A 26,720-nucleotide genomic window follows, 5' to 3' on the forward strand; every position below is an offset into this window, starting at 1 on the left:
GTTGTATCCTTAGCTATTGTCTTGCTACAATTCATCTTCATTATGCTTTCAACCCTTAACTGCTACGTTGCTGCCATCTTGAGAAGATGCAGAAGGAGAATCCTATGGCAAAGATCTTTCAAGTAGCAGGCAATTCACTACAGAAAAAGCCACTTTGAAACTGCTAATGCAGTCTTTTTGTACCAGTCTCCCTTGAGCAAATCAGCCATGTTTGCAATTTATTCCAAGAACTGACCTCAGATGAGGACTGAAGTATTTTTTTTTATATATATATATATACACACATACACTTGTTTTAATGTAAACTAACAACACATAATTTAATATTAGACATATCTTTCAGACCTAGGTATCTGCCACAGGTTAATCTCTTCCAGGGCTTCACTCCAGAATTTTCCAGAGAAAACTGCGTAGTGCAAATGCAGTAGACTTAGCCAGCACGTCCCACCAGTAGTTGAATTATGATGTACATGAGTAGAAGCTACTGCTTTATAAAAGCTAAACCCCCTCTGGTCATCCTTCCTGTCCCCAGTTCTAGCAGACACCTCCCACCGCTCTTGCAAGCACTCCTGTGTGAACATTGCAGTGCTGGGCACATTATATCCACACTGTACTCTTTTGAGCTATGGCTCTCGGGACACAGTACCAAAAAAAAAAAAAAAAAAAAGTTCTGTAGACAGCAAGTAAAGTTCACCTACTAGAGGCAAAAGTTGCAGCTCACTGTGCTGCTTCACCAAAATACCCCTAATAACATGAGCTGTCAGGATTTTCAACAACGGCAATACTTTGCATAACAAAAGAAGTCTCTGCAGGATACCGTACTGATATATAGCATACAATCTGAGTAATGGTCCTACACATAGGCAGGTCACAGTCTTCAACTGCAAAAGTACCTCTTTGTATCCAATGTTGTATTTGGGACACTCATGGCTGCTTGGGTTAATCTCTTTCTGGGTGGACGCTAAGCATCTGAACAGGCAACTATCATGCTGTCTTCTTTCCTGAAGCTAGGACCAGAGCTCAAGCAGCTTCCTCTCCCACCTCTGCTGGCTCACATTCAGAGAAACATTAGGTGCAGTTGCTACAATAAATGTTAGTCTAGATAAGAACATGAAACCACAGGAAATGCCTACAATTCTTCAAAGTGCAAGACTGTGTCCAGTCAGTGTTGTTCGTAACGCCTATCACAGAGACCAATAGAGGGCCATCGATAGAATGACTGCTGTAAGCAGAGCCCTTAACATAAAAGACTCCCTCCATAACTGATACTTTTCTTCTCAACTGCAATAAAGACAGAGACAGCAAATAAACTAAAGAACTGGTATAAATAGAAAATGGTTTATTTAAAAAAAACAAACAACACAACAACAAACAAAAATCACACTACAGTGTGTGGTCAAAGGTCTGACTTTAAACTATGTACCCAGCACCCATGCTTCAGAAGTCACGTAAGCATGCATATGGAAGGAAGGGAAGCTGTCATGCTTCTCAAAACCTCCCCTGGAGCAGTCTTTAGATATATTAAGTTCATTAGCAGGGTATGAAGTTTTAATTCCTACAGGACACTGAGGAAGTGAAGAACACGTGTCTCTATTTACACATAGAGGTTTTCCATAACCATCCTTCAAACAGAAATGCAATTTGCTGCATTTCTAACAGCTGTGAAAATAATAACAAATACAGAAAAAAATGCAGCTAAGCATGCATACTGCAAGTGGGTTTGTAATTTTTTTTCTTAAGACAGATCACTTATGAGGAAGTATTTAATTTTATTTCACAAGTCTATGCAAACTACTTACATGAAAAGTATTCAAAGGATAGCCCTTTTGAATACTCAATCACCAAGAATTACACATGAAATGTAGCTTTTGTATGTGGGTTAAGACTTTCCACATATGAACAATGACGCGATCCTCCTTTATAACAGAAGGGAATGGATTATTAGAATGCTATTCCTAAAACATTCTTAATTTTAAACTAACTATTTCATTAATAAGACTGTTTTTAAATGAGTTCTTCTGAAAGAAACTTTCAAGATCATCCAAAAAAAGCTTAAATGCTTTCATTGCTAAAGTCATCCCCGATGAACACTACTCAGGTCTATGGTTTAGGTATGCGTAAAGCGTGATGAGGATTCTGAAAAGACTTTTTTTCTTTTTTTTATCGAAGCAGATGCTCAGCCTCCTTGGACTTGCTTTCTTTTGTTTTCCTCAGTAATGCCTGTTTTATAGCATTGATCTTTTCATCAAGTTCAGCCAAGGAATAGTTCTGCTAAAAGAACAAAATAAAACCCACAATCATTTACATCTTGTAATTGCTAGGGAAGTGGCCTAGCACTTGATACTTGAGGTCACTGCATATTGCACTAAATGATAGAAATACTTTTGCAGAATTGTCTGAATCTAGTCTATGGCTATTGAAACTTGAAAGAAAAAGAATGTAAACTCAGAAGAAACCGACGGTCCTAATCATGGATCAATATATCCAGGCTATTTCCATTAGATGCTTGTTTAACCCGTTCATAAAAAAAAACCACCACAAAATTCTTTGATGTTAAAACACTGGACAAGATTATCTAGATCTTGTAGAACCTAGCTTTACAAATGAAGGATTTATTTCCTATTGCCCAACACCAATCTCCTCTGTGCCCAATTAACCTGACAATTTTTTTGATCTCTTCTTATACAAAGAACTGGTTATCATACTTTTTATAAAAAATATTTCAGGATATTTCAAAATATGGAGGATTTTTTTCTCATGTAAACAAGCCTACTTCCTCAGGTCTCAGATGGCCCACATCCCATTCTAAGCACTTTCCCCCATCCATCCGTCTCCAAGTGTGATGGCTAATAGCAGACAGTGTTCCAGCTACGGTCTCACTTGCACTGAGAAGAAATTCTCTCTTGTGGCCTGAAGTATGTGGTTAATGCATTCCCCGCATCCCATGATGGTGGTGTGAAAATGGAAAGTCTCACTGACTTAGGTTAATATCTACCATAATGTCAGGTAGCTCTGCAACACTTTTTCCGAGCCAGACATTTCTACTTTTATTGTCTCTTCATAAACTAATAAAGTGAATAAAAAAAAAAATAATTAAAAATCAACAAAAAACACCAAGCCACAAAACAAAACCAGAAGATGTTACCAGGCATCTGATCAGAATTCACATATTGCTTTTTACCCCCAGCTTGATTAGCGTAATTACAGATTTATTTTGTTCTATCATCCTTCTAACTGGTAAAAACACTAACTAACATACCCTAGTACAGACTCATACAAGACTCATTTCATTGTGACACACATTAACTTTCTTTCTCCTTCCCTCTCTTTTTTTGTCAGCAGCCTATCCAATACTGATGCAGCTGTTTCTGAGAAGTTAAGATACTTGCTTGGTACAACTTTTGATTACTTTTCACTCAGAACATCCTAAACTTAAGGTAAACAAAAGTTAACAGCACTTACGTGGGGAGGTTGAATCTTTCTCCTCTTGCCAGAACAGCTCTAAAGAAAAGACATAATCAAAACAGCCTTAATGTTGCACTGACAGAGGACCACAAGTAATTCTGTAACAACGTTGACAAGAGTCTTTAAAGTACAGAAAGAACACTGACTGCCATTCCATGAATTAAAGAAATCTTTTTTATAATTAAGTGTACTTTGGATCACGAGAAATACTACTGGAGAGCAGTCAGAAGCTGTTGAAGCTTCTCTGTGCTTGGCAGCCAACAAATAACAACTTAACTGAAGCTTCCTTCAGACAAAACCAAGATCAATACCCAGCTTTTGAAACTGTCAGTATTTTTCTCCCTAAAATTTTCCTGTATCCACACCAATATGTATGCAACACTACTACTGCCACCATCACAAATTTTTCCCAGATCCCCATTCTACAGAAGATCCTAAAGCACTTTCTGCGGAAGTTTCAGCCTATAAAAGTATATGTTTTAACTTCTGGTTTCCAACAACTTGAAGGAATAGCCTCATAAATACAGGACTTCATTGGTCTCCAACACAAACAAAAAAAAATGAAACAAAAATTGATCAATATTGTTATTGATTTTTAATTGTTCACTCTTCTTTGGCTGGTCTCAAGGGAGAAGATATAAATTAAAATATGATCAACAGTAAAAGAGGCATTCTTACTGTTATGTGGGGAAAGAAGAGCAAGATAACAGACAAGAAATTTCTACAGCCAAGCAGACCCTGATTTAGTAACGACCAATGTTCTCTTTGCCCTAATCATCTTTGGTGAGTGAAGAATAAGGTTTACTGTTCAGGCTGCCCAAAGACTCTGCCCGACGACTAGCAACAAAGAAACCAAGAGTCATAAAATCAACCTTTTAAAGGTTTACTCTCTCATCCTATTGGAAGTTATTTCACATAGCTGATCTTTAGTAATCAAATCCTGTACAGGAGCCCAAAGGATTTCAGCTGATTTAAGCCATTAATGATTTGCACTGAGATCAAAAGTTTAGTCAATTTTCTTGTCATAAGAAACAAAAGGCAGGGGGGGACATGACACACAAATACAACCTGTATGATACATTTCATACAATACATGGCAGGCGGCTGGAACTAGATGATCTTTAAGGTCCCTTCCAACCTAAACCATTCTATGATTCTATAACTCTGGAAGTGTTCAAGGCCAGGCTGGATGGGGCTTTGAGGAACCTGGTCTAGTGGGAGGTGTCCCTGGGGTGGAACTGGATGATCTTTAAGGTCCCGTCCAACCTAAAACATTCTATGATTTCTTACACATTAGTTAAGCTTGGGTGGCTGCAATTCGTCCCCCCTCCCCCCACAAATACTATTTTCTTTCAAATGAGAAATTAGGCAGAGAAATATGAACTTACATAGATGGTCCACATGAAATATAACCATTACACCAAGCCAGAGTTGTCTACCAAAAGCATCTGCTCTCTGACTCCTTAGGTTTTTGTCCATACACCAAAGATTTAAGCACAAAAGTCCCAAATGCATTTAGCTATGCTAAAAGAAGTTGAGAGAATTTCTTACTACAGATTGAAAATATTCAGGAGACAGTCCTTCCAGCTCAAGGATTTTATCTTCAAGCTTCTTAATTCTCTGATAAATGTCTCTTGGCACAGGACCACCTAAACACACCAGTACGAACACAAAGAAATCAGGAAAAGCACTTGAATAACTTTTTAAACTAAAGATTGCAAGTTTTGCAGGTGAATTCTTCAAGTCCAGCTATCAAGCAGTAGCTGAAACAGAATGAGCGCATGGAATAAAAAGGAAGGGTAATTAAAATGATTCAGGGTAAAACCTGATTGATAAGCCAGTGCAGTCAGTGAAGCCAACAGACAACTTTATGGAAGTGACTGAAATATGTCTGACAAGGTCCCTGGAACAACTTATGATCGCTGTTACAATACATTGATCACACACCAAATGTTACCACTTCAAAACTGACAGCAGCACCAGGAGGAAGCAAATGGGATGGCAGACCACACATTAATTCAGCATTGATATCTAAGATTGTTCTGAAGGAAACTTATCTCCTCTGAGCATCAGAAGTTAGAGGACAGGTATGAGTTGTGCTTGACACAGAACAGTGCTTACCTGGCGACAGATGAGAGAAGCAGGGGTGGGGAATGTGTGTGTGGAATGGAATACCAGAGCTTTGGCAAAAACAAACAAACAAAAAACCAAATCCAAACAACAACAAAAAAACCCAACAAAACCCTCAAACACCACAAAAACAACAGCAACAAAAAAACCCACCTCAGCCCATTTGCCGTTTGCAGCTATACTACAGCAGCTTGGGCTTATTTCCCCATGTAAGAACAGAACTGATCAAAAGACACGCCAGACATTTCCATTTATTTTCTAGGTCTGTTAGGTAAGACAATTCTATTCCACAAACTACTGAAATAAGCACTAATGGGTTTTTTTTACCATTCATCTATTTCCCCACTTCAGACAGGCAATTTTGCGGGTAGCTTCCCTCCTTCAGTTCTGCTCTCTACTCATCACTCAGCAGCTACTAATTAAATCGGCTAACCTCTCACTCTTCTGAATATTGCTGTCTCTTAATGTAAAGGAAAAAGAGCAGTACTAGCACTAGAAGAAGCCATTCTGAAAAACAGCAGGTGAGTCAAGAACAACTCTTTCAGCCATCAGAAACAAAAACTGGCCAGCAGGTAGCTAAGGCAGGTCACCAGTTCAGATGAATACTTTTTGCACAGCTACTGAGGTAAGTAACAAATGACCTTGAGACCTTCCCCAGGAATGCTGATTTGGACAGGAGTTGAGCTGGAATTGCACACTTTCATGCTCTTCCCCTATACTGTAGTTTAGCTGACCTGTTCCTTCAAACAAAATTATAGGCACAACTTGGAAGCAAGGGCCCCTCCTTAGCTACCCCCAATCATTATCCCTGATATGCATAATACACATTGTTACCTTAATGCTGGCCATCTACTTGCAAATTCTATTTCCATGCACAAAAACCACCTTATTTTTGAGATAGCTCTACAGCTGAGAGTCAAGTTCTGACTGCTGCCTCAACAGTATTTATGAGTAGCCTACTCTACTTGCTGCCAGAGGACTTTGATCCGGTATGCGTTCACAGGAGTCTAGTAATCTAGTCAATGTTCACCATATTCTTAGAGAATGGACTGGCATCTATTCAGTATTCAGAAGAGAAAAAAAGTCAGTGCGTCTGCAGCACAATGCTTAGAACGTTCACTTTATTAGGTGAAGATCTGGACTTCTGTTCTGTTTTGAAAACATTTTTCAGGAAAAATACAGATTCCTCCTTCATAAGTGCCTCATTGATTTATATTCTAGAAAGCTGGAGTGAGGAAAGCAACTACTTAAAACAAGTCATTAGCCTGGTGGCTACAGCTTTTACTTTAGTGAAAGGTGTGGACTCATGTTTGCATGGCTAAAGGGAAGTACTGACAACAAGTTTCCCACATTCTGGGAAATAAGCTTCTCACCTAACTGTATTTCAAGAATCATCCACCTTTAGGAAAAGGTTTCAGGTTGTCTTTTGGGTTCATCCCTTTCCCAGCCCACAAGACGTCCATGAAGCAGGACTGAGTCCTAACCTCAGCTTTTCCTGTTTGGTGGGTCAAGGCAGAAAGACTCCACTGGCTGTGGAGAAGCCCTACCTCCAAATATTCCAGATTGTTTTAAATCCTGTTCTGAAGTGCCTCTCGTTTGCCACTACCACAAGTGTAGATTTACTAACTCTGCATCCTAATTTGCGCATACATATGGGTTCCATTTTGGGTATAAGAACCTAAACATTAGACTGTAGTACTTAGGGTTACTAAAACCTTCAGTGGATCTATCGACTGTTTTTACAGTCACAGTTTTCATAGACTTGCCCAGTTTTACTACAGTAATGATAACTGCGGTACAAACTGGCATGCTGACGTCGCAATTAAAACATGATACAAACCTGTTTGTAACCGTAAGTGTGCTTCAATGTTTTGCAATCTCTCCTCAACAGCTTGGTTTCCACAATCATGAATGGGTACAGTGGCTTTGTGACTGGACCCATGTGCTCCTTCAGATCTAGTCTGAGGTCCGTATGTATTTACTACCCTAGAAACTAGGTAAAGAGAACACAAATTTAACATATATGCAGATGAAAGACAAAGTACATCTAACTAAAACAATCAATATTAAAATATGAAAACCTGTGTTAAATCATTTTCACACCAGTCTCTCACGTGAAGGGTCCACACACATTAAGATCAAAGGTTCAAGTATTTTCTTATTTTTGCATGAATAACTAAACTAAACAAAAACCTAGGACCTTACATATGCAAAGTAAAAGAATTACTCATACATTCATGTAGAATGGCAGTATCAAGAATTTGTCATCAGCTGCTGATAAATAGCAGAGAACCCGATATCTATGTCAGCAGTTGCACATGTGAGCTGTTATGAATGCAAAGAAGAGGCCAGACCTAATACTACAGGAAGCATCATAAATACATGAAGATGAGGGGAGGTATACAACTAGAAGAACCGCTCCGAATCTCAGCAAGAAAAGTTCTCTTCTTATTTTTGTTATTCAGGGAACAGCTTTAATGACTGGTTCAGCTGCTTCTGGGTCTGTCTTCTCCCCCTCTGAACCATGCCTTCATCAGAAGATTTTGGTCACTTCTCTTTAAATCACAGTCATTTCTCATGTCCTTCCTGATAGGACTTCTGCAGTGTACTGCAGACTTAAAGACTGTGCTGTCAACTCCAGACACTGAAGCACACACTTCCTTATTCAGTACTTCATGAAGGCCCCATGTTACATTTTTGCTTCAGTTTATGCTGGTTTTATTTCCAATTCCTTTCTAAGCGTTATTCATGTTTCAGTTATGAACTGTTCAGGTTTTAGTTACTTGAAGCGCAAACTTTTCTTTTTTCCTATAATACACTACCATCCAAGTTACCAACTAGCACTCAGCTTAAAAAAGTGACCACTGAAAGGAGTTCTTAGTGAAAGTTTCTAAACTCAAACTCACTTCCCCACCTCCCTCTTAGCTCATCAGACCTTTTAATGCTTATACCTATCATTGTGCTTCACAGTATTATTCTGAATTTTAGAATTCAGTATAATGAATTAGTTTCTAGAACCAATATCAAGTGGATAACTGAATACTACCACTCTCAAAAATGGAAGAGGGTTACTTTCATTCTCACTTTGCAGATTTTACTTGCTTGTTTTTAAACACAGAGCAACTTGCATACACCTAAAGAGTAGTAGATGGCCAAGCAATCTTTGATACGTAACTTCTGCTGGACAATCATTTCTACACTATTTACTCCTTTCCAAAAAGGTAGTGCAGTGGTAAGCTTGTTCCCCAGCATGCCGCTTCCCATAAACCTATCTCGCAACTTCCACTGTGTCCCAAAACTATTTTCTAATTCAATATACTTACACTAACTAACACAAAAATAGAAGACAATTTTATTTAATCTCAATTCTTTAACTGGATGCTGGTTTCACCTTAGAAGAAAAGCCAAGAATAGTTCAGCTTCTCTGTCCTGCTTTATGTTTTGCATCTTTCCTTTCAGACAATGAAAATAGGCCACTTTTTTTTTTTTTGATCTTTAGTGCACAACCATCAGCTTAACGAAACAGTTACAGGATTGAAAAACTTGGAGAAGTAAGTGAAGATGTAAAACTACTCACTAGAGTAGAAAAATCAGTACGTTAAGTTTGCATTTCTTGAGCATTTTATAAGAAGTTTTTAAATCAAAAATTCATCAGTGCTGTTCTATCTGGACACTTTTAATAAATGGGTATTAAAATAGTTGCTTACCCTTTATATGGCTTTTAAATCCGGGATAGGGTGTGAAAATTGCATCTGTTCTGGCACAGCTATTTTCTAAACAAATAATAATAATAATATAAAAAGTGAGGTCCTAATTAGGTATTTATAATTTAAAATATTCTAACCATCATCAGCTTTGAGGCTTTTAACAAGTCTAATTAAAATTTTTCATACAATAAAAGCATAAGAACTATTTCATTCATTCTACAAACACTTGCTCACTAATAATTTCACACACTTGCATGGACCTACTGTTTTTAATTGGGTAAGTCACTTATATAAACGTATGCACATGTGTATATAAAAGTTTATTGGATCAGGACCAAGTTTATTCAAATTTACATTTTATTTGGTTTTTACTTTTCACTGCGTTTCTCTTTAACTTATTTCTTTCTTCCTGGATAGAAGTCTTTTCCCTGCTTACCACCGTTACTCTGGTTTTTATGTCCTTTTTTGAAACTGTTCTCCTATTTTTAGACTGCTCTGGTTTACTCATGAGCATTCTTTTCTCACCTTCCTGCATTTATTCTGATGCCTGTGACTTCTTTCATTTGTTTAACCATAAAAACCTACAGTACAGACCATCTAACTTTATTCTTATGTTTATATTTTAATCTCTGTTCATTACACCAAAGCTTTACATATATTTTGTTATGCCTGAACATACAAAGGAGGGTCTTATCATCATTTCTTCTGTATGTAATTAACAATCTTAGGAATCAGTATTTTACTATCTAGCATATTCTACTAGACTTCAGATGTCATTTTCATTCCAACTAATATTCAAGGAGTTAAATTCTCTTCCTATAAAGCTTACGGAACAATAAGCTTTGATCTCTAAAAGCATAAGTACATCACAGAGACAATGCACATCTGGGTTCACGGGTACTTAGAAAATGTCTCCGTACTACTTATGTATATAAAAGTGTCTTCACTTTTAAGACGCATTCGGTTACACAGTTACTGATCGTGCTAATGGGATCCAGCCTAGCAGATGGATGTAAGATTGTTTGGTTACTTTGTGCCAGTTGCTGCATTAAAAAACACCAGTAGTGTGAGTAATGTTGAAAGGAAAAAGTTATTCTAAGTAGTTAGTAATTCAAATTGATTGCAAAAAATACTTCTTTGTAATTTAACTAGCATTAAAGTAACTTCAATTTGAATATGCAATTCACAAGGCGTCTCTGAATTGCAATTCTGTTGATTTTGTAAGGAACATCTAGTTAAAACGTTGGGAACAATAGCTATGAAGTCACCTGATTTAAGATAGCAGTTCTTAAAATGAAGGCAGCAATAGCTATAATCTTTCTGTATGGGATGCATTAAACATTGTCATCCAGTGACTACTTTCTTTTTTTGTCTGACAACATCTGCAGTTCACATGCAAGTTCTTAACTTTAAAACAAAGTTACTCTTAAAATAAAGTTCTGTTTTAAATACAGAGTAGTGCTTTTGGAAAAAAAAAAAAAAAAAAAAACAGAAAACAAAAAACACTTAAATTGCTATGAAGATTAAAGTCTGGCTAGCCAGTTACCTTGATTACAATCAATAACATTGCAAAATTCCCTGACATTATTTTCATTGATCTCAGCTTGTTTCCTCTCGATGAAGGCTGATATCCGCCTGTCAATCTGCAGGTAATAAACATGATGGCATATATCTATTTCATTCTTTAAATTTAAAATGTACAAAGGTCTTTTACTTTTCTTTTTTTTTTTTTTTTAAATATAGGTAAATCACTTACTTCTGCTTTTCCAGCTTTTATTTGGACCACCTCTGGATCAAAATTAATATGAGAATCCTTCAGATCTCCCAAGTCATAACTTGCATACTTTTCTTCAGTCTGACAGTTACCATCATAAACATCTAAACTTGTTTCACAAGTTTGGCCTTCTGTTTTACCTGCAAGTTCAACATGGCCTACATTTTCCTCTTTAATCAATGACTGGAGTTTTTCTAAAAGAGGCTGAACAAAGAAAACAGTATGTTAGGTGTCAAAAAAAAGCCAAAAAATCCCAAAAGCAAAGAGCCGAATACTATTACAATTTCTAAAACAGACCAACGGAAATAATTTTAGGAATTAAAACATCTGCCTCTGATGGAACACAGTAATAAAATGAAAAAAAAAAAAAGCTATAGTTTCAAATACTGTGCACACCACAATTCTGACCTTTTTGACCTGTGCCTTTTAGAGGTTTGTATAGGAAAAGTCCCAAATTTCTGCAAAAATCTGCCTGCTACTCATCTGTTACTAGCTAAATCAAAGCTTCAATCACTGGCACCAATGCCACTTAATTAACATGTCATTCAAATGCCTACTCAGAACAGTAAGGCTTAGTATTTTTCCTCCTTAACATGAAAGCCAGTGCTTTCACACTGTAAAGCCTTTACTTTATCACCACAGCACTACATTCTCCACTTGAAACTGCAGTTGCCCAAGTGAATGGGAGAACACAGACATGAAATATATAGGTGTTATCCTTAACCCATGCTTTTCTTGACACGGTTGATTATCTACTTAGGTCATGAAATTAAATGAGAGAATGCACTGACATTTGTAGCAGCAAAAATAAACACTTATTATTCTACTGCAGTAACTCCTACACAAGATGTAGTAACAAAACCTCAATACATATATATGTCACACCTTTTTTAATTTTTACCAGTTTCACCTAGTCTGAATTTCACTGCTTATTTTCTCTTTATAAATTATTTTTATTTTTTTAAAGACTACGTGATTTTTACCAGTCACATTTCCTGAAATGGAATCAAATTCCTATTTGCAGTGTTCTTACAGTTGGATGTAATTTTTACTTGCTTTTATCTTGCATATTTTCTCTTTTTGTTTATCCCACCAAAGATTTGGTGGATGTCTGGAAAACATAAAGGGTCTTTCTTTTACCTACAGACAAGCAAATACAGTAACTTCCTTTTTCACCCTCTCAGTACTACACACCTGAAATAATTCATTGACTAGCTCAAGCAAAAAAATGGTATTCAAATCCCCACCTTTTGCAGATGAACTATCAAGGTCAAAATCAGCTGACAAACTGCTCATGCATTTTGTTGAGCCATGCAACTAAATTACATGTACTTTTGGCAGGGTTGGAAAGTTTCAAATAGTTAAAAAGAAATGACAGTAATGGTGACTGGCTACTTGGCAAGATGAGACATTAATGTCAAAGAAATTACTCTTTAAAAAAAAAAAAACCTATGCTGAAAATATATTTAATTGCAGTAAGACACTCCAGGATGTGTCATGCTGGGATAATGCCACTTCTTGAACCACTGAAAGCACTCCATGAGCCTCAAAACTCACCCAACGCATGGAATCATTATCATAGCATGACACACACCTGCCGTGTCTTATTGCTTAATTATAACCCACCATAGATGGAAATGTATCACATTTACAATGCAAGTCTAGAAATCAATGAGGCTGCATTTATTCAGCCTGCTCAACTACAGTGGCTATTTCCACCACTAATCTGAAAAATCTGAAAGTGTGAGTACCTATGAAGCACAGTGGAATCCCAAACGTGTAATACTTTTACATGCTTTTTTGTTGGATATAGCAATATGAGATCAAAACAACTGAAATTTTACAGTTTAGTTGTTGATGACTTTTGACAAGTTGAATGTGTCCAATGAAATATTTACCTGCAAACATGAAATATGCTGCTGAAGTGCACTAAAGAGCAATGTTGGCTGAAGTGCTGATGTGCTTTGAAGCTTGCTCCAATCGATTACAACTTTCACGATATCATCTCCAAGGTTAAGCTTCAAGAGGGCAAAAGAAACACAAAAAAAAAATTACGTTGTTATTAACATCACAAAAGTATACAAGACTTCTACAGGACAACAATTACGCTCAATCTCATACAGCCCCCATTTTTATATGAGGACATTGGAGAGGTTTGACATTAATTATAATTGAAGCAGCTGTCATTTTCAAAGTAAGCTACTATTTGTACAGTATATTGAAAAACTCAAAATTCCTTACTGCCTCATCACACTTCCATTGTATTAATTTGATCTTTAACATTAGTCAATTCTCAATTCATTAACTATCATACAAAAACATACTGTTCATGTTAATCGCTCAAATCTTTTCTTTTAGCAGGTGACAGAACCACAAGTAGGAAGAAACGCGCCCTGAATGGCAGTCTCCTGTACGTTCATCTATTTTATTCTGAGATTTGCAAGGCTATCTAAGCCTTTATGACCAAGGTCTTGATACTGCACCATGCCACATTCTTGAAATTTTTACTTGCTGCTAATCCAAAGGAGGCTTTATAGTAAAAATAAGCATTTAAAAAAAAAATCTTTAAAAAAATCTCAAGAGTAAACCAACTCTAGACTACACAGCACCACTATGAAACCCATTTCCAAATCACACTATTCTCCTTTATAAGCATTCAGATCAAAATAACAATTGCCATAGTCTATTCTCTTTGGCAAGGAATTGCAATATTTAACTCCCAAAGCAATAAAGGGAAATACACACAGTGAATCTGGTATTTTATTTAAATGATCTATGTATCTTCTATAAGTTAAAAATAAACTTTCACTTTCTAATACAAAGCTGATTGTTAAAAATCACTTATGAACTACACACTTTGACACCCATCTTTGCCATTTTTGTTACACTAAAGCTCTTCTCAAGATCTTGAACTAATGAGCACTTTTATTTCCCAAAGCCAAGCAGGTTGTTCTCCAACCAAACAACCCATAAGCAATCCACCAAATTCCAAACACAGATAAAAGTCTTGTTTAAAATCAAGAGGACATACAAGTACTCTGAGACACAGAATTCCAACTCATATGCATATTTGTACAGCTACATATCACTCTTTCTATTTTATTTCTTTTAAATAATAAAAAAAAAGTTAAAAAAGAGACCTCAGGCAGAAGACAAAAGTGACCTTTAACATATGGTATACAGATATCTAACTTCTAACAGCATCAAATATTATGGACAAGAACACAGATGCATATGCACTTCTTTCCTGAATCCACCTCACAGTGTATGAGTAAACAATGAGAACTAAACATAAGAATGCCCCCATCACTCTGAAGGCAAAGCAGGGCACACTAAGTTGTTCTACGCTAGTTTTAAACCCCAGCATTACCACAATTTTGTATGTAAGGAACTATAAGCTTGAGCCTTCCTTCTTTAGTCAAAGAACAGCCTTGTTAAATCCAACGTTAAGATTCCAAATTACACATCAAAGGAGATGGTCTGACTAAATATACAGTGTATTTTAGATAATTTTCATACAAATGGTTATTACTGTTTAGTACTTAAACTACACAGGAGGTAGGAAACGTAATTGTTTTAGGAAATACTAGTTTTAAACACCTTGCAAAATCAAGAATGTATTTAGAATTCAGTAAGAATAGAACTTTATTTTAAGAATTAAGCCACTGTGCACACATGGTCATCTGAAGCACGTATTTCTTCCCAAAGTTTCTAGAGTAACATCTGCTGTATGCTGCATTACAGTCCACTGACAAGGTAAAAAAGGTGTAGATGTAAGACATCGTAATGCAACAAAATAGGAGTCCTGCTGCAATTTCCTAATAAGCCTCCTTTTTCAAAAAGAATCAGATGATGTGTGCCTTCATATCATAGCATGTAACTCCTGTCCAGGGAGTTCAATGTGCGAAACCAGTAGAGCTTTTCTCTTAGAATAATTTAGAGACCAGCGATATTTTAAACTCATAGACAGCATTTTTAAATATAAGCAAAGAATAAACCCCGCCTTCATCCAAACATGTTTCTAGTACAACAGAATTAGTTTTCTCAGTGTTTCATATCCTTCTACCCATAAGAACTGTGACAAGAGGTTTATAAATTCTGTGATTTGGTAACTTCAAAGCCTTTGCATATTTACAAGTCCACAGACTATTCTGTAGCAATTTACAGGATCATAAGTCATTTCAGCCCTTTGAAACTGTTTTATGAAAGACACTGACTGTCACTTGGGGTTTAAAGAACTTTTCATGATCAGTCATATTGGTTTTAAGAGCTGTTATGCCCAGATGTCCTCCTAGTCACTGTGCTGCAAGTGATAGCTCTAGTAAAAAAATTCATGTGCCAGAAATATTCCTGTTTACAGTCCAATCTGCTAGCATAAATCCAACTCAAATTACCACGATGGATCACAAACTGTGACAGCTAACAATCTGGCATGTGTTCACTGATCTCTATAAAATGGACATGGGAATCCATAGTTTCAGTCAAAAATGCCAGATGGATTGCTAGAGTCAGTAAGCTGGTAAGACATCACAGTTAAATCTACCAGAACTCAAGTCTTGGCAGACAAGAGTGTAACTCAACAACTGGAACCAATCATGACTTAGCAATTAAAAGGGCCTTCTCAGCTAAAAGGGAGCAACCTGACCCCTACTTACAGTTCAGTGCAGTGCACAGTAAAATGGCTTTGTTTCCATGGAAAGAATACACTCCAAATGCCAATGAAGACACTTTTACTCTGCACCACAACTACTGTAACTCCACTGAGGGGATGCAGCAATTCTAAACTAGTCTCTTGCAATTGTCTGTGCACACCCATATCTTGTTAAAAACCACTAAGCTCTCTCCAGTGACATGCTAGACATACAGCAAACTTTGGAGAACAAGTAAGCCACTGAAGAAGAGAGAGAAACTAGTGTGTTTAATTAATTGTTTTCAAAACTACATTCAACTTGTGGTGGGTACCCTAGTTAAGAGCTTCGGAAACTTTTTCTTTATTCTTCTTTGCGTTTTTCATAAATACAAGAGTTCAGCTTTTCACTCATGTTAACACTGTAAGAACAATAGCATGAATGACAGTTTCGCATCTGGATAAAATGACAGTCACTAGTTCTTCATTGATTACACTTAGAATTTTCACCAGGAAGAATTATGGGATATTTCTTCCTCAATACACAGATAGTTTTCCCATTTCAGTAATCCTATGGATCAGCAGTGTATGATCATCAAGTTGTTCAGCACTGCAGTCTTGTTCAAAAGCTAGGGTAGATTTTAATCACTTTAGAGAGAGGAATTTTCAGGCACTTAATTTTGGATGACTTTTGTTTGAAAACAGAGACAATTACTAGCAGACTTTGAGGTGAGAAGGAAATACACAATTCTATTCAGATGAGAGCTGAAATGCTCTAAAAAAATAATTGCAGATCAGCCAGCAGCTACTACTAAACTGCCTCTGTATCTGAGTCCATTTCTGAGTATTTTTGTAATGTAAACATATATTAAGTTATATAATCTCCTGCAGATCTCACTCATCATCTGACCCCCCAACCTTCAAAATGCTGTCTAATTTCAGAAGCAAGACTGTGCTTCTACTGCCTTCACAGAACCACATACACACTTCCACAGTGGAAAAGGAATTAATCTGTAAATTATTTATGGTAATAATTAAGTTGTTACTAAAACCTTCTCCTGATAAGGGCCTCCCACCACTACCGTAACATCTGTTAAATAATTCATAGCCATTACTAAACCTAAAGTAGGTGTTTCAACTTAAGTACCACAGAGCAAAGCTGCTTTAAAAATTCTGACCCACTGAGATGCACTGTGTGTTTCATAGTACGTTATTACCAAGGCAAGGCTAGCTTCAAGCTCCTGATCATTTATTTTGATTTAATGCACAGTAAGCTTTTAGTAGCTTTTCAATTCAGAATCATTAATTGTTAAGATACAGCAATTAGGCAGATTGCAGTTTCTCATGGGAGAGATCATCCGTCACGCTACAAGGTGGCATGAGGCGTCCCAAGAGGCGAAGGCACGGCCAGGACGGTGAGAGGCAGCAGCAGGACACCCACCCTGGGGCTGCCCAGGCCAGGAGGGCTGCAGCCGGCCCCGTCGGCCCCCAGCCCTCATAGGAGGCAGGCGTCAAACAGCCCCCAGAAGCGAGGCCGCTCCCTCGTTTGCGGCAGGCTTCTTTTCTCTCCGGCGCCGTCCTTCACCCTCGCAGCCCACAAAGGCCCCGCAGGCCGGGGTGAGGCATAAACAGGCCCTACTCGGGCCCCCAAGGCGGAGCGGGCGGGGCGAGCCGGGCGCGCTGCGGGGCCCGCGGCGCCCGGGCCAGCCCTGCCCCAGGCCACCCTCTCCGCCCGCCCCACACTCACCTGCCCCGCCAGCCCGGCCAGGGAGCGCAGGGCGCTGCTCGCCACCTCCGAGGCCGCGGGGTCGGCGCCCATCTCCGTAGCGTGGTCGCCGGGCTGGAGCGAGCTGGGCGCCGCCGCCGCTGCCGCCGCCATGACACCGGGCCCGGCCGCGGCCGCCAACAGCGTCCCCGCCGTCGCGCCGCGATGACGAACCCCTCGGGTGGCCGTGCCCGCTGGCCCCGCCCCCGGGGATGATGGACAGGCGCGGCAGCCAATTGGGGGCTGCGCCCCTGCGGCCGGCTAACATGGCCGGGCTGGGGGGATAACGGCTGGCTCTGGGGTCGAGGGGTTCTTCTTGGGCTGCCTTGCTCGAGTAAGGCCTGCTCTGCCCCAGCGCGTAGGAGCGGGCGGCTCGGGGCAGCTTCTCGGCTGCGGCAGCAGGGCCCGGTCTTGTGAGGCAGCCTCAGGCCTGGCAGTCCTGGGTAGGCTCTGCCCGGTCCCCTCTGCCCCCCAGGGCTGCCGTGCTGTGGTGTGAGGGGGATCTTCTCCCGCAGTACCTGTCTCTCCAGCCCCGTTTTCCAAGCCTGAGGAAGCATCTCAACTTTTGGTCTTTTACTCTGGCCTCTCTGGGACCCTGAAGCTCTTCTCAGCTCGGGTCCATTGCAGCCATCAGGCAAAAGACCACCTCAGTGGTCACAGTCATGGTGTGTTGGCCCAGGGGTGTAGGCCCACCTCTGTGTGCTGCTTTGGCAACTTTGGTTCAAGCAGGCTTTGAACTCCTTTGGGACATCCTCTCCCTGCGAGCTGACCTTACTCCCTCATCTTTTTCTTTGCCTCCTGGCTCCTTCCAGCCCTTCAGCAGCCTCCACAGAGCTGTCAGCATAGGCCCGTGGCAGGCACGCTTATAGGAGTGCTTCCACTGAGCGCTTATTCATGGAGGGAAGGACAATGTGTTTATTTAAGTATATCAGGTTACTGCACTTGTTTCAGCTGTGCTTATGTGGTTATACCTTCACTTTTTTACATCTGTATGTGCTTCTCTTCAGAGCCTTAACTCTTCTGTTTACAGCAAGCTTATTTGTCAGAGTACTCTAATTATGGGGCTTGCAAGACTGTATTCCCTCTAAGATGGTCTGCTTGATTTCTTTCCTAGGATAGAATGAATGCTGACAAAGGTTTTCTACCTGATGTTTCCTTTGATACCCTTATCTTTAACCTTCCTGTTCCCCCCCCAATATTTTTTATTCCATTGGGAAATGGTGAGTGCTGTTGTATATGCAAATGTTAAAGCATTCTTAAATAAAAGTGTTCAAATGGCAGATTAATTTGTTTCACTGATATTTTGGGGGGTTTTTTAAAGGCATTCCTCTCTAAAGTATCGAGATAAAACCTTAATTTAGTGAAAATAAATCCCGCTAAACTGAAGACATAGAATTCTGTGTCTCCATTCAGCAACCAACTTAAATATTTGAGAAGACTCAAGTAGAAAAAGTCCTACTCTGTTCCAGAGGAAAATTAGTTCCGAAGAAGACTTCAGTGCTAATGATTACAAGCATATTTCATGGAGAGCTGTGTTTTGCAAGAATACCTTATCTAGGGTGAGCTAGATGGCATTTGGCTGGATTCAGGTGACGAGAACTGGTCTTTGGATTCAGAAATGCTAACTGCAGAATGTGTTCTTGATTTGGAAGCTCTGAAATGTAGAGAAATTTTACTTAATTCCTGCCAGGATACTGTTTTTTGTCAAATGACAATATCTTGAACACATATACAGAACATGGTAGTCAGTTAAGAAAGACTGTGAAATTTTATTTTGCAGTTCTGTTCCACAATGCTAATTCCAGCTCATTGTCAAGGTTTCCCTGCTTCAGCCTGCCCTGTCTCTTGCAGCTCTATCTCTGGGCAGGCAGCTGAAGCAACTCTGCAAAATGTAATCCCCTCATTTGGATCAAACCATGAAGCTTTCAAGAATAAAGGAAAATACAATCTCTTTTCCCTTTCCCCACCAGCACTATAACACTGAATAAACATGTAAGTAATTTGCTGGCCAGAACAGAGTATGGAGCACAGAGGTAACACCCTGGCACTGACTGTTGGTTCTCAGTGTCAGAGGAGGCAGTTTGCCCTGACTGAATCTCCAGTGACCTGCAAAGACAGATCAAGTCCAGACATTCAAACCAAGTTTTAACTTCAAGTGATGAATGGTCAGCTACCTGAGAAATTACACTTCTGAAAAATGCGACTTTCCTAGAGTGATGGAGCAGGCGTATGCCCACGTTAGCAGTGGTTAGATGTAGCTTTATTAGTTGAGAGACCTGCGATCTTTCCTTTGTTTTTGAGCATGTTGTCTTTACCTCTAGCAAGAGGTTGTTTTGGGGTACAAAATGTTTGAAATGAAAAATAAAAGAGATAAGCACATAAACGTCAGAAAGATACTGGAGGTTATGCTGCCATATACATGGAAATATAAGGGGGGATGAATGGATGTGGAGGTTATCAAGAGATGGTGGAGGTGATGCACCATTATTTATTCAGTGATCATTACCAGAAAAGCAGGCAAAAGACTATGAAGTAGTCTGCAGAGTTGTTGATGTCCACCTAGTATTTACTAAGCAGAAGCTGGATCTTGGCCTTCTTCCTGTTGGTGGCAAATGCCTTCTCTTAGAGAAACAGGAGTGATTCCTATGGATAAAGAGGGCACAGATTTTCTTCCTGCTTTCGCTATTTCAAAAGGCCTTGAGCCGTGTTGCAGCTGCTAGCTGAATAAATTTGGGATCATCTGAAATTTCACAAATTGAATTATGCAACGCATTATGCAAGCATGAGCAGAACAGAAATAATCCAAAGCGATTTAAGAGATTAGAAAAATGAGAGCATGTGAGAAAATGAGAATAGGGGAAAACCATGTGCAAATACAGCTAAGACAAAGTATGTTAAACATTCATATGTAATGGAAGAGACAGACCAGAGGAGAATGGTTCCAAAAGATGATTATATGCTCACTGCGTGTAGTGCGCAGTAAAAATGAATACACTTGCAATCGCCTCTGGCAGTAAAGCTGGCCACAGTAAATCCAGGCCTCCCATAAAGACAGAGGAAATTACATGGCATGCTCACTAAAGCTGGGGAAACAATAAAATATTGGAAGCTCTCATTGCTGGAAAGATACTGGTAATTTGGAGGGAATTTGTAGAAAACTGGCAAGAAGTGGGTTGCCGGAGATAGACATACTAGTTTAGAAAGAGGGATCAGAAGATTTAAATATGTGTAACTTGGCAGTTATGTCCGCTATCAGATATTTTAATAATGTGTCTACCAAGGGAGGGAATAATCTGGAATTGCTTTCAACATTCAGGGATAGAGTTATCATGGTAATATTAAATCTTTTGCAGCTTTGATCCCTGAAATAGATCTCTGAGGTGTATAAAAGCCTTTCTCACCAAAACCATCTTGTAAAATGTAAACACTAAACCACTAAGCTCTTCAATAGCAAATATCATTGGTTGAGTGAAAATGATTTTGAAATGGAAAAGAATTTTCTTTTGGTTTTGGACTATTGCTCCTTTTTATTTGGTTCGTAAAATGATAAAGGTATACACCTCTTTCCAACTCTAGGTGCCTTTAAACACTTTAAAATCACAGTAAACTTTAATAAATTGACACAAGTTCTGCTTGCTGGTCCCCACTGTCATAATTGCTAGCACTATTTCTTCTGCTGAATATTACATTAACGTAATTTCTGAACTCGCACTTTGATTCTGTCCCTAACTAACACCCAGAGAAAGGTGGGGGCTTTGCAGGTTGTACCGGTGCTTGAGGTTTGTTGTGCTAAAGAGTGAAGTGCTGAGCTAAGGAGCCTGTGTAATGTATAAGCAGATTCTTCTACTGAATTGAAAAGCTCACGCTGTGTACTTCTGTTTGTGTCGGCTGTAGCACATAGAAAGGCAAAAGAGACAACACTTCAGGAAAAAAAAACTAAACTGAAATCATTTGGAGCTTCAAAGATAAAAACAATACCCTGAATTCCGCCCAGAGCCCCAGGCGAGTGGTGCAGCTTTAGCACTGACTGCTGTAAATGTCGCTTTCCTTAATATTCAGGTTATCAGTGCTGCTCTAAATTATCTCAGTTTATAAATAGAAAATTGACAGTATCCTATCCGTTGGATTAAAATAGAATAGGACACAACAAGTCCCCCCCAGAGCAGAAGTTTTTATTTATTTTTACAAGCATTAATTTCAGAAGAAGAGCACTTCTGTTGCTACCCGAGTGCCCAGGAAAAGGCATCACTCCAACCAAGGTTATGGATCCTGGTTCAATAAGAAGCTTAAGCTGCTGCCTAATTTTAAGCGCTACCCCAGCTGAAAAAACTCAGCCTGCTTCCCTAAAATGTAGCCATGTGCTTATTAACTTCATCAAATAAAGGCTCTGAATTGCAAACCTAGTTCTCCAATAGGAGCTGCATTCCTTCAAAGCAAATGTCTTTGCTGACCTTTTGGTGTTTCTCTCGCTCTATCAAATTTTAGAAAGCCCTGTTCAGACAGGACTGGAATGGGATTTGCATGAAACGTCCTGTGGGAAATACAGCTGTGATGTATTTGCATTTAAAGAAAAAAACAAATCTATCTTCTATTTATGACTTGCAGTCATTTCATCATTCCTAACAAAATGCAAAATCATGTAAGGCTGTTGCCCGCTTTCCGTTTATTGTCCTTATCCTGCCATGCACATAGACCCATGGTCCTTCCATCCTGAATTTTTTTACCCTTGGGTTTTTGTAGTACTGCTCCATGCCTTGCCTTACTTTGGTCATTATTTTTCATGCCTTTGTATAGTAATTTTACACCACATTTAAGTTTTATCTACCTGCCTGCCCCCTCTTTCTTGCTGACATCTGCAAATAGGTTTAGCACCCTCTGCACAAAATTCTTCCGTTCAGTTACAAAATTTGGGATCAAGAACTGAACTCTGTGAGGCCCAGCTCAACAGTTCTTCTTAGAAGTCAGTGAACTACTATTAAAATTATTCTGTGTTCACAAATTTTAGACTTCTAGAGCGACTTTGAAAGGTTTGGTTATAAACCTCCTTTCTATAATTTCCTTTTGAGACCATCACACAAAAATGCAGAAGGCGTCTTGCGGAGTAGGTGTCTATGCTCACAGTGTTTCCCTTGTCTGTAAACTGTTGGTAAATTGACACAAGCATTGTGAAGTTAAGCACTCATACCTGAAGATAGTCTAAAAATTAATAATTTTCCACTGCATTAATATGTACATGTTGCACATATTATATATTTAACTCAGGCTTAATGGGCTACTTGAAAATCTATATTTAACAGGGAAACAGGAATATAGCACATTTACTTCAGAGAAACTTTTAACTTTTGGGATTCCTTGATTGCTGAGTGCTTGATTTTAAAAGCTGTAGCTTGCATCTTTATTAGTATAATTCGACTATTATTTTAAAAGAAATAATAGTGATGGATGCTTAGGAATATTCAAAATAGGGTTCTTCAGCTGTGCTATGTACAAGTTTTTCACACAGTTTAGCTGGGAGCCAAGTCCTTTTCTAAGCTCATATAGTCTCCCTAGCCTTTTCTGTGGAACTGTTAAGTTTCTCAGATTTGAATTTACCTCCTGCTTCAGCAGTTTAGCTTATCCATTTCTATCCCCCAGTAGCTGGACAGTTATCATCTAATAGGCCACATCTGTCATTATCGGTCCGATCAATCATTCAGTATCCCAGCAGGCTCCTCCACGGACTTCAGGAACCAGACCCAGATCTGCTTTAGATATCAGATTCATGGACTGATAGTTGAAATTAGGGACCTGTATTATGTAGTTGAGTTGAGCCTCTTAAAATAGCCTTAAGGGGTTAATACAGCCATATTACAACATAAGGACAGGCACCTAAATCCTTTAAGATCCTCTGGATATATCACTGTGTTCACACCACCTGCAGTATTCTTCAACTTCTACATCTGTACGAGTAAATACGTAATGCCCTTTTTGGATATAAAGTAACTATGAAGTTATTTGAATGATCGCCATTATATTATAGTAAACAGACAAAACAAAAGATCACACTCATCTTTACACTGTCAGTATTTTGCTAATGCAGAAGAGGCATTTGTTAATAGGGAATATGGAGTCTTTGACATTTTGGGTCCCAATCCTTCAGTGAAGCTAGTCGTGCACCTGCTTACTTTGTGCACAAATCATTCTAATGAATTCTAAAGGACTATTCATGTGCATAAAGCTAAGCCTGTGTGTAAAAGCCTTTGCAAGACTGGGCCTAGGTTGTAAGTTTGATAATGACCTGAGGCTGATTCAAGAGAGAACAAGCAGTCCTTTTTGAATGTTGAGAAGTGTAACTCCAGCTCAGCCGCACAGGTATGGGCAGTGCTAAGAAACCTTGTGGTACGTGGAGCTCTCAAAACTGACCCCCAAAAAAATGACAAGGGGTATCATGGATATTTTTTCATTTACTTACCTTAATCTTTTTAATTCTTGGCTTCAGCTTAATTTCATTATGGCTATGAATTCCATTTCAATAGCTTTATTGCAGGAGCTCAGAAACTTTCCTGTTTTAAATTCATATAAATACATATATAGCCTGTATGAAAGAGTAGATCTGCTTAGAGAACGGTAATTGTGAGAAATCGTACCTGTGCTCTTTGGAACATTTTTGCTTGAGGAGAAGGCAAGACATCAGCACTGTTTCATAAAGAAGTGCACGGAAGAGCTTCCCATGCTTATTTGCTCATACCATGCCATATTCTGCCTTCTGCCGCAAGTGCTTTGTGCTGCTCTGCAGCAGTTTATGTTCTCAGAGACAGTGCATCAGCTTCAGCAGCCTCCCAACAATACCAGGGCAATTCCAGTGGTTGCGATACATCTCCTGAAACCTTTTCCTCGACATCGCTTCCATGAGTTGCTTCCATCAGGAACTTCTATAGAATTTGATAAAGGTTTTTTTTCATGTGTTTAACATTAAACATGCAGGCAGTGCTACTAAAATCACCATGAAAAAACAATGAGATTCCTTAAATGTAAACTGAATTCCTGCTCAGGGCTATAGTTTTTTGGCATTTAATATGCTGAGTGTATGAAATAGATATGTTTATGCACAATAACAAATGAGAAATGTTTTCTTTTGCATAAAGCTAACTGTTGTCTTATCATTGTCTAGTCACTGCTAAAATGATTGCTGCACTTAGTGGCCTTTAGAAAACATTGACTGTGGCACGTCACTTGTTTGTTAGGGTCACTAAGATAAAGTGGGTAAAAAGAGGGAAAGGGTCTTTATCCTGCAGCTTAATCGACTTTTAGTCACACTAGACTGGTCCACCAGAAAATTCCAGTTTTCCCGGTTAAAGGATGAATTTAATAATCTCAGCTGGGTGAAGAAACGAGCAGATTAGGTGTGGAAAAAAACATACCAACGCTGCAGTGGGTGAAGGTGATAGTCCTGGGACCACCACTGCTGGCTTTGTTCTAGTTGTTGGCCTTGAGGACATGACAGATCTTTTGCTCGGTATGATGCAGGAAAAAGAATGAAGAAGGTACCTCTTATAAGGCACGGGGCTCCTTCACTAACCTTTTAATTATTATTTAAACGAAGATTAAAGTTATGGAGTTGGAGAGTATTTTGCTGTTTTATAATTTAGCGGTTCAGGCTAAAGTTTCCTTTATGTTCCTTCTGTTTTTATGCAGGCAGCCTAGAAGATGGACATTTGACAGGCCACAATAGACTGCTCCTTTCCCAGGTATCTCCTGCTTGTTTCCTTTATCTGTGAATAGGAAATGGCTTAAAGGCACCTGTGTTATGAAGGTCCCAGGGGCAGCTGCCTGACTAGTGAATGCCTGATTATGTGTTAACATGCTTTGTCAGATATTGGCAGAATCTGTTCTCTTCTTTTGCCTTTTCAGCAAGGGTACCATTGACAGACTGGCTACCCATTTATAGAAATGTTGTCCATCAAACTGTGAGGAAGGACAATGGTGTTTTTCTGTGGCCAGTGACTGTGGGAAACTTTTCTTTGGCTATTCAGGCAATTTTTGTAGCTTGCTCTGAAGAGGAGAGACTGATGAGTGCAAAAAGTACAATTAAGCAAAGCCAGACTTCAATTGAAGGCTGTAGTGTAGTCTGCTGTTCTCATTTTTTTATTTGGAAAAAAATCTATGGGTTTTCACGTTGCTGTGTGGCATTCAGCGGGGGGCTATTACAATCCTAAATTTTTTTTCTAGACCACCTAATTCTAAGTAAAAATTAAATGTAATGAGAGCCACTTGGAGTTCTGAATATTTTAAAGCATAATTCCCACAGAAGGGATTCGACCTAAACTGCGTAGAGCATCAGTTGGCTAATTATAGCTGCATTTTATATTACAGCAGGTGTCAGATGCAGTCATCTCAATAAAGTCCACATAATACTCTGGAAAATAACAAAAGCTTTTCTTTGAATGTGGGTACTAATTTCTGCTAGGTGTCATACGAGCGCTGATACTTCTTATTGGCGTTAACAAGAGCACTGCAGCACTCAAACATGCTTTTTGCTTAGGATGAATTGATACTGTAAAGCACTTGCTAGTCAGCCTTGGCAGATGTCAGTAGTTAATACTAGCGTTGCAGAGGTTGGTATATAATGCAAAGAGTCTTATGTAAATACATTTAGATGATGGGCTGGTTTTGAGAATGACTGAGAGCCGTGCACCAACTTACTTAATGAAAGCTAAATAGACAACAGCAGGATAATGGCATTTCCTTCAGCTTCTATCATTTTAAGTTCTCTGCAAATAAAGGGCAGATGGGAAGGCAGTAAACTAGGTGAACAAAAACATTAAACTTAAGCACTTCATGCTTTCATACCATTTTCCCAATTCAATGGAAGCAGCAAGTTTGAGTTACTGAAGTGATGGGTGAGAAAGGTCTTTCCTAAGCCTTGAAACTGAGATTCTCTAAAGAGCGTGTCTTCAGAACAGCCTGCGTGTGGTGAAACTACAATCTATAGGCATTTGATGGTCACCTGACTTTTTAGTTAAAAGATGGGATCCTCTGATTCCAAGACGAATGTGTTTTAAAATATTCATGAATCGGTAAAATAAATACTGAAGTGGGTAGCTAGCACAGAAGCCCTTGAATACAAGGAATTGTGATGACATTGAAGTGGAACTGCAGGCACAATGGGCAGGGTGAAAAGCACAGGCAGCAAAGCCTGCCCAGCTGATTGGGCTTGGCCTAACATGCAACAGAGGCACTTCCCAAGCTTGCCAGGTACCCTGAGCAGCAGTA

The 26,720-nt window shown here is 39.0% G+C and overlaps 1 protein-coding gene across 2 annotated transcripts; it reads right to left on the reverse strand.

Annotated features, from left to right (window-relative positions):
- Window positions 1-1,319: 1,319 nt before the first annotated feature.
- MBIP (MAP3K12 binding inhibitory protein 1) lies at window positions 1,320-17,625 on the reverse strand. Of its 2 annotated transcripts, none has more exons than XM_074585182.1 (9): window positions 17,451-17,625; window positions 12,975-13,094; window positions 11,059-11,280; window positions 10,849-10,945; window positions 9,303-9,368; window positions 7,436-7,588; window positions 5,017-5,114; window positions 3,463-3,501; window positions 1,320-2,268 (listed from the first exon to the last, which is right to left on the reverse strand). In XM_074585182.1, the coding sequence occupies exons 1-9, from the start codon at window positions 17,580-17,582 to the stop codon at window positions 2,161-2,163; spliced, it is 1,035 nt and encodes a 344-aa protein (XP_074441283.1). In that variant the 5' UTR covers window positions 17,583-17,625; the 3' UTR covers window positions 1,320-2,160. The 2 variants fall into 2 exon arrangements, with proteins under 2 accessions (XP_074441283.1, XP_074441284.1); XM_074585183.1 differs by having other exon boundaries at window positions 1,320-2,271.
- Between the last annotated feature and the right edge of the window lie 9,095 nt (window positions 17,626-26,720).

The sequence above is a fragment of the Larus michahellis genome, chromosome 4 (genome assembly GCF_964199755.1).
Source record: "Larus michahellis chromosome 4, bLarMic1.1, whole genome shotgun sequence".
NCBI lineage: Eukaryota > Metazoa > Chordata > Aves > Charadriiformes > Laridae > Larus > Larus michahellis.

What these genes read in the sequence shown, in the direction of transcription:
- MBIP (XM_074585183.1), bottom strand. Translation starts at nt 17,582, where the DNA reads ATGGCGGCGGCAGCGGCGGCGGCGCCCAGCTCGCTCCAGCCCGGCGAC. An exon ending in ACACTTACGGTTACAAACAG is followed by an intron (nt 5,115 to 7,435) that starts GTTTGTATCATG and finishes TGGTGTGTTTAG; the next exon opens with GTGGTCCTGTGCCAAGAGAC. An exon ending in GAAAGATTCAACCTCCCCAC is followed by an intron (nt 2,272 to 3,462) that starts GTAAGTGCTGTT and finishes TTGTTCTTTTAG; the next exon opens with CAGAACTATTCCTTGGCTGA.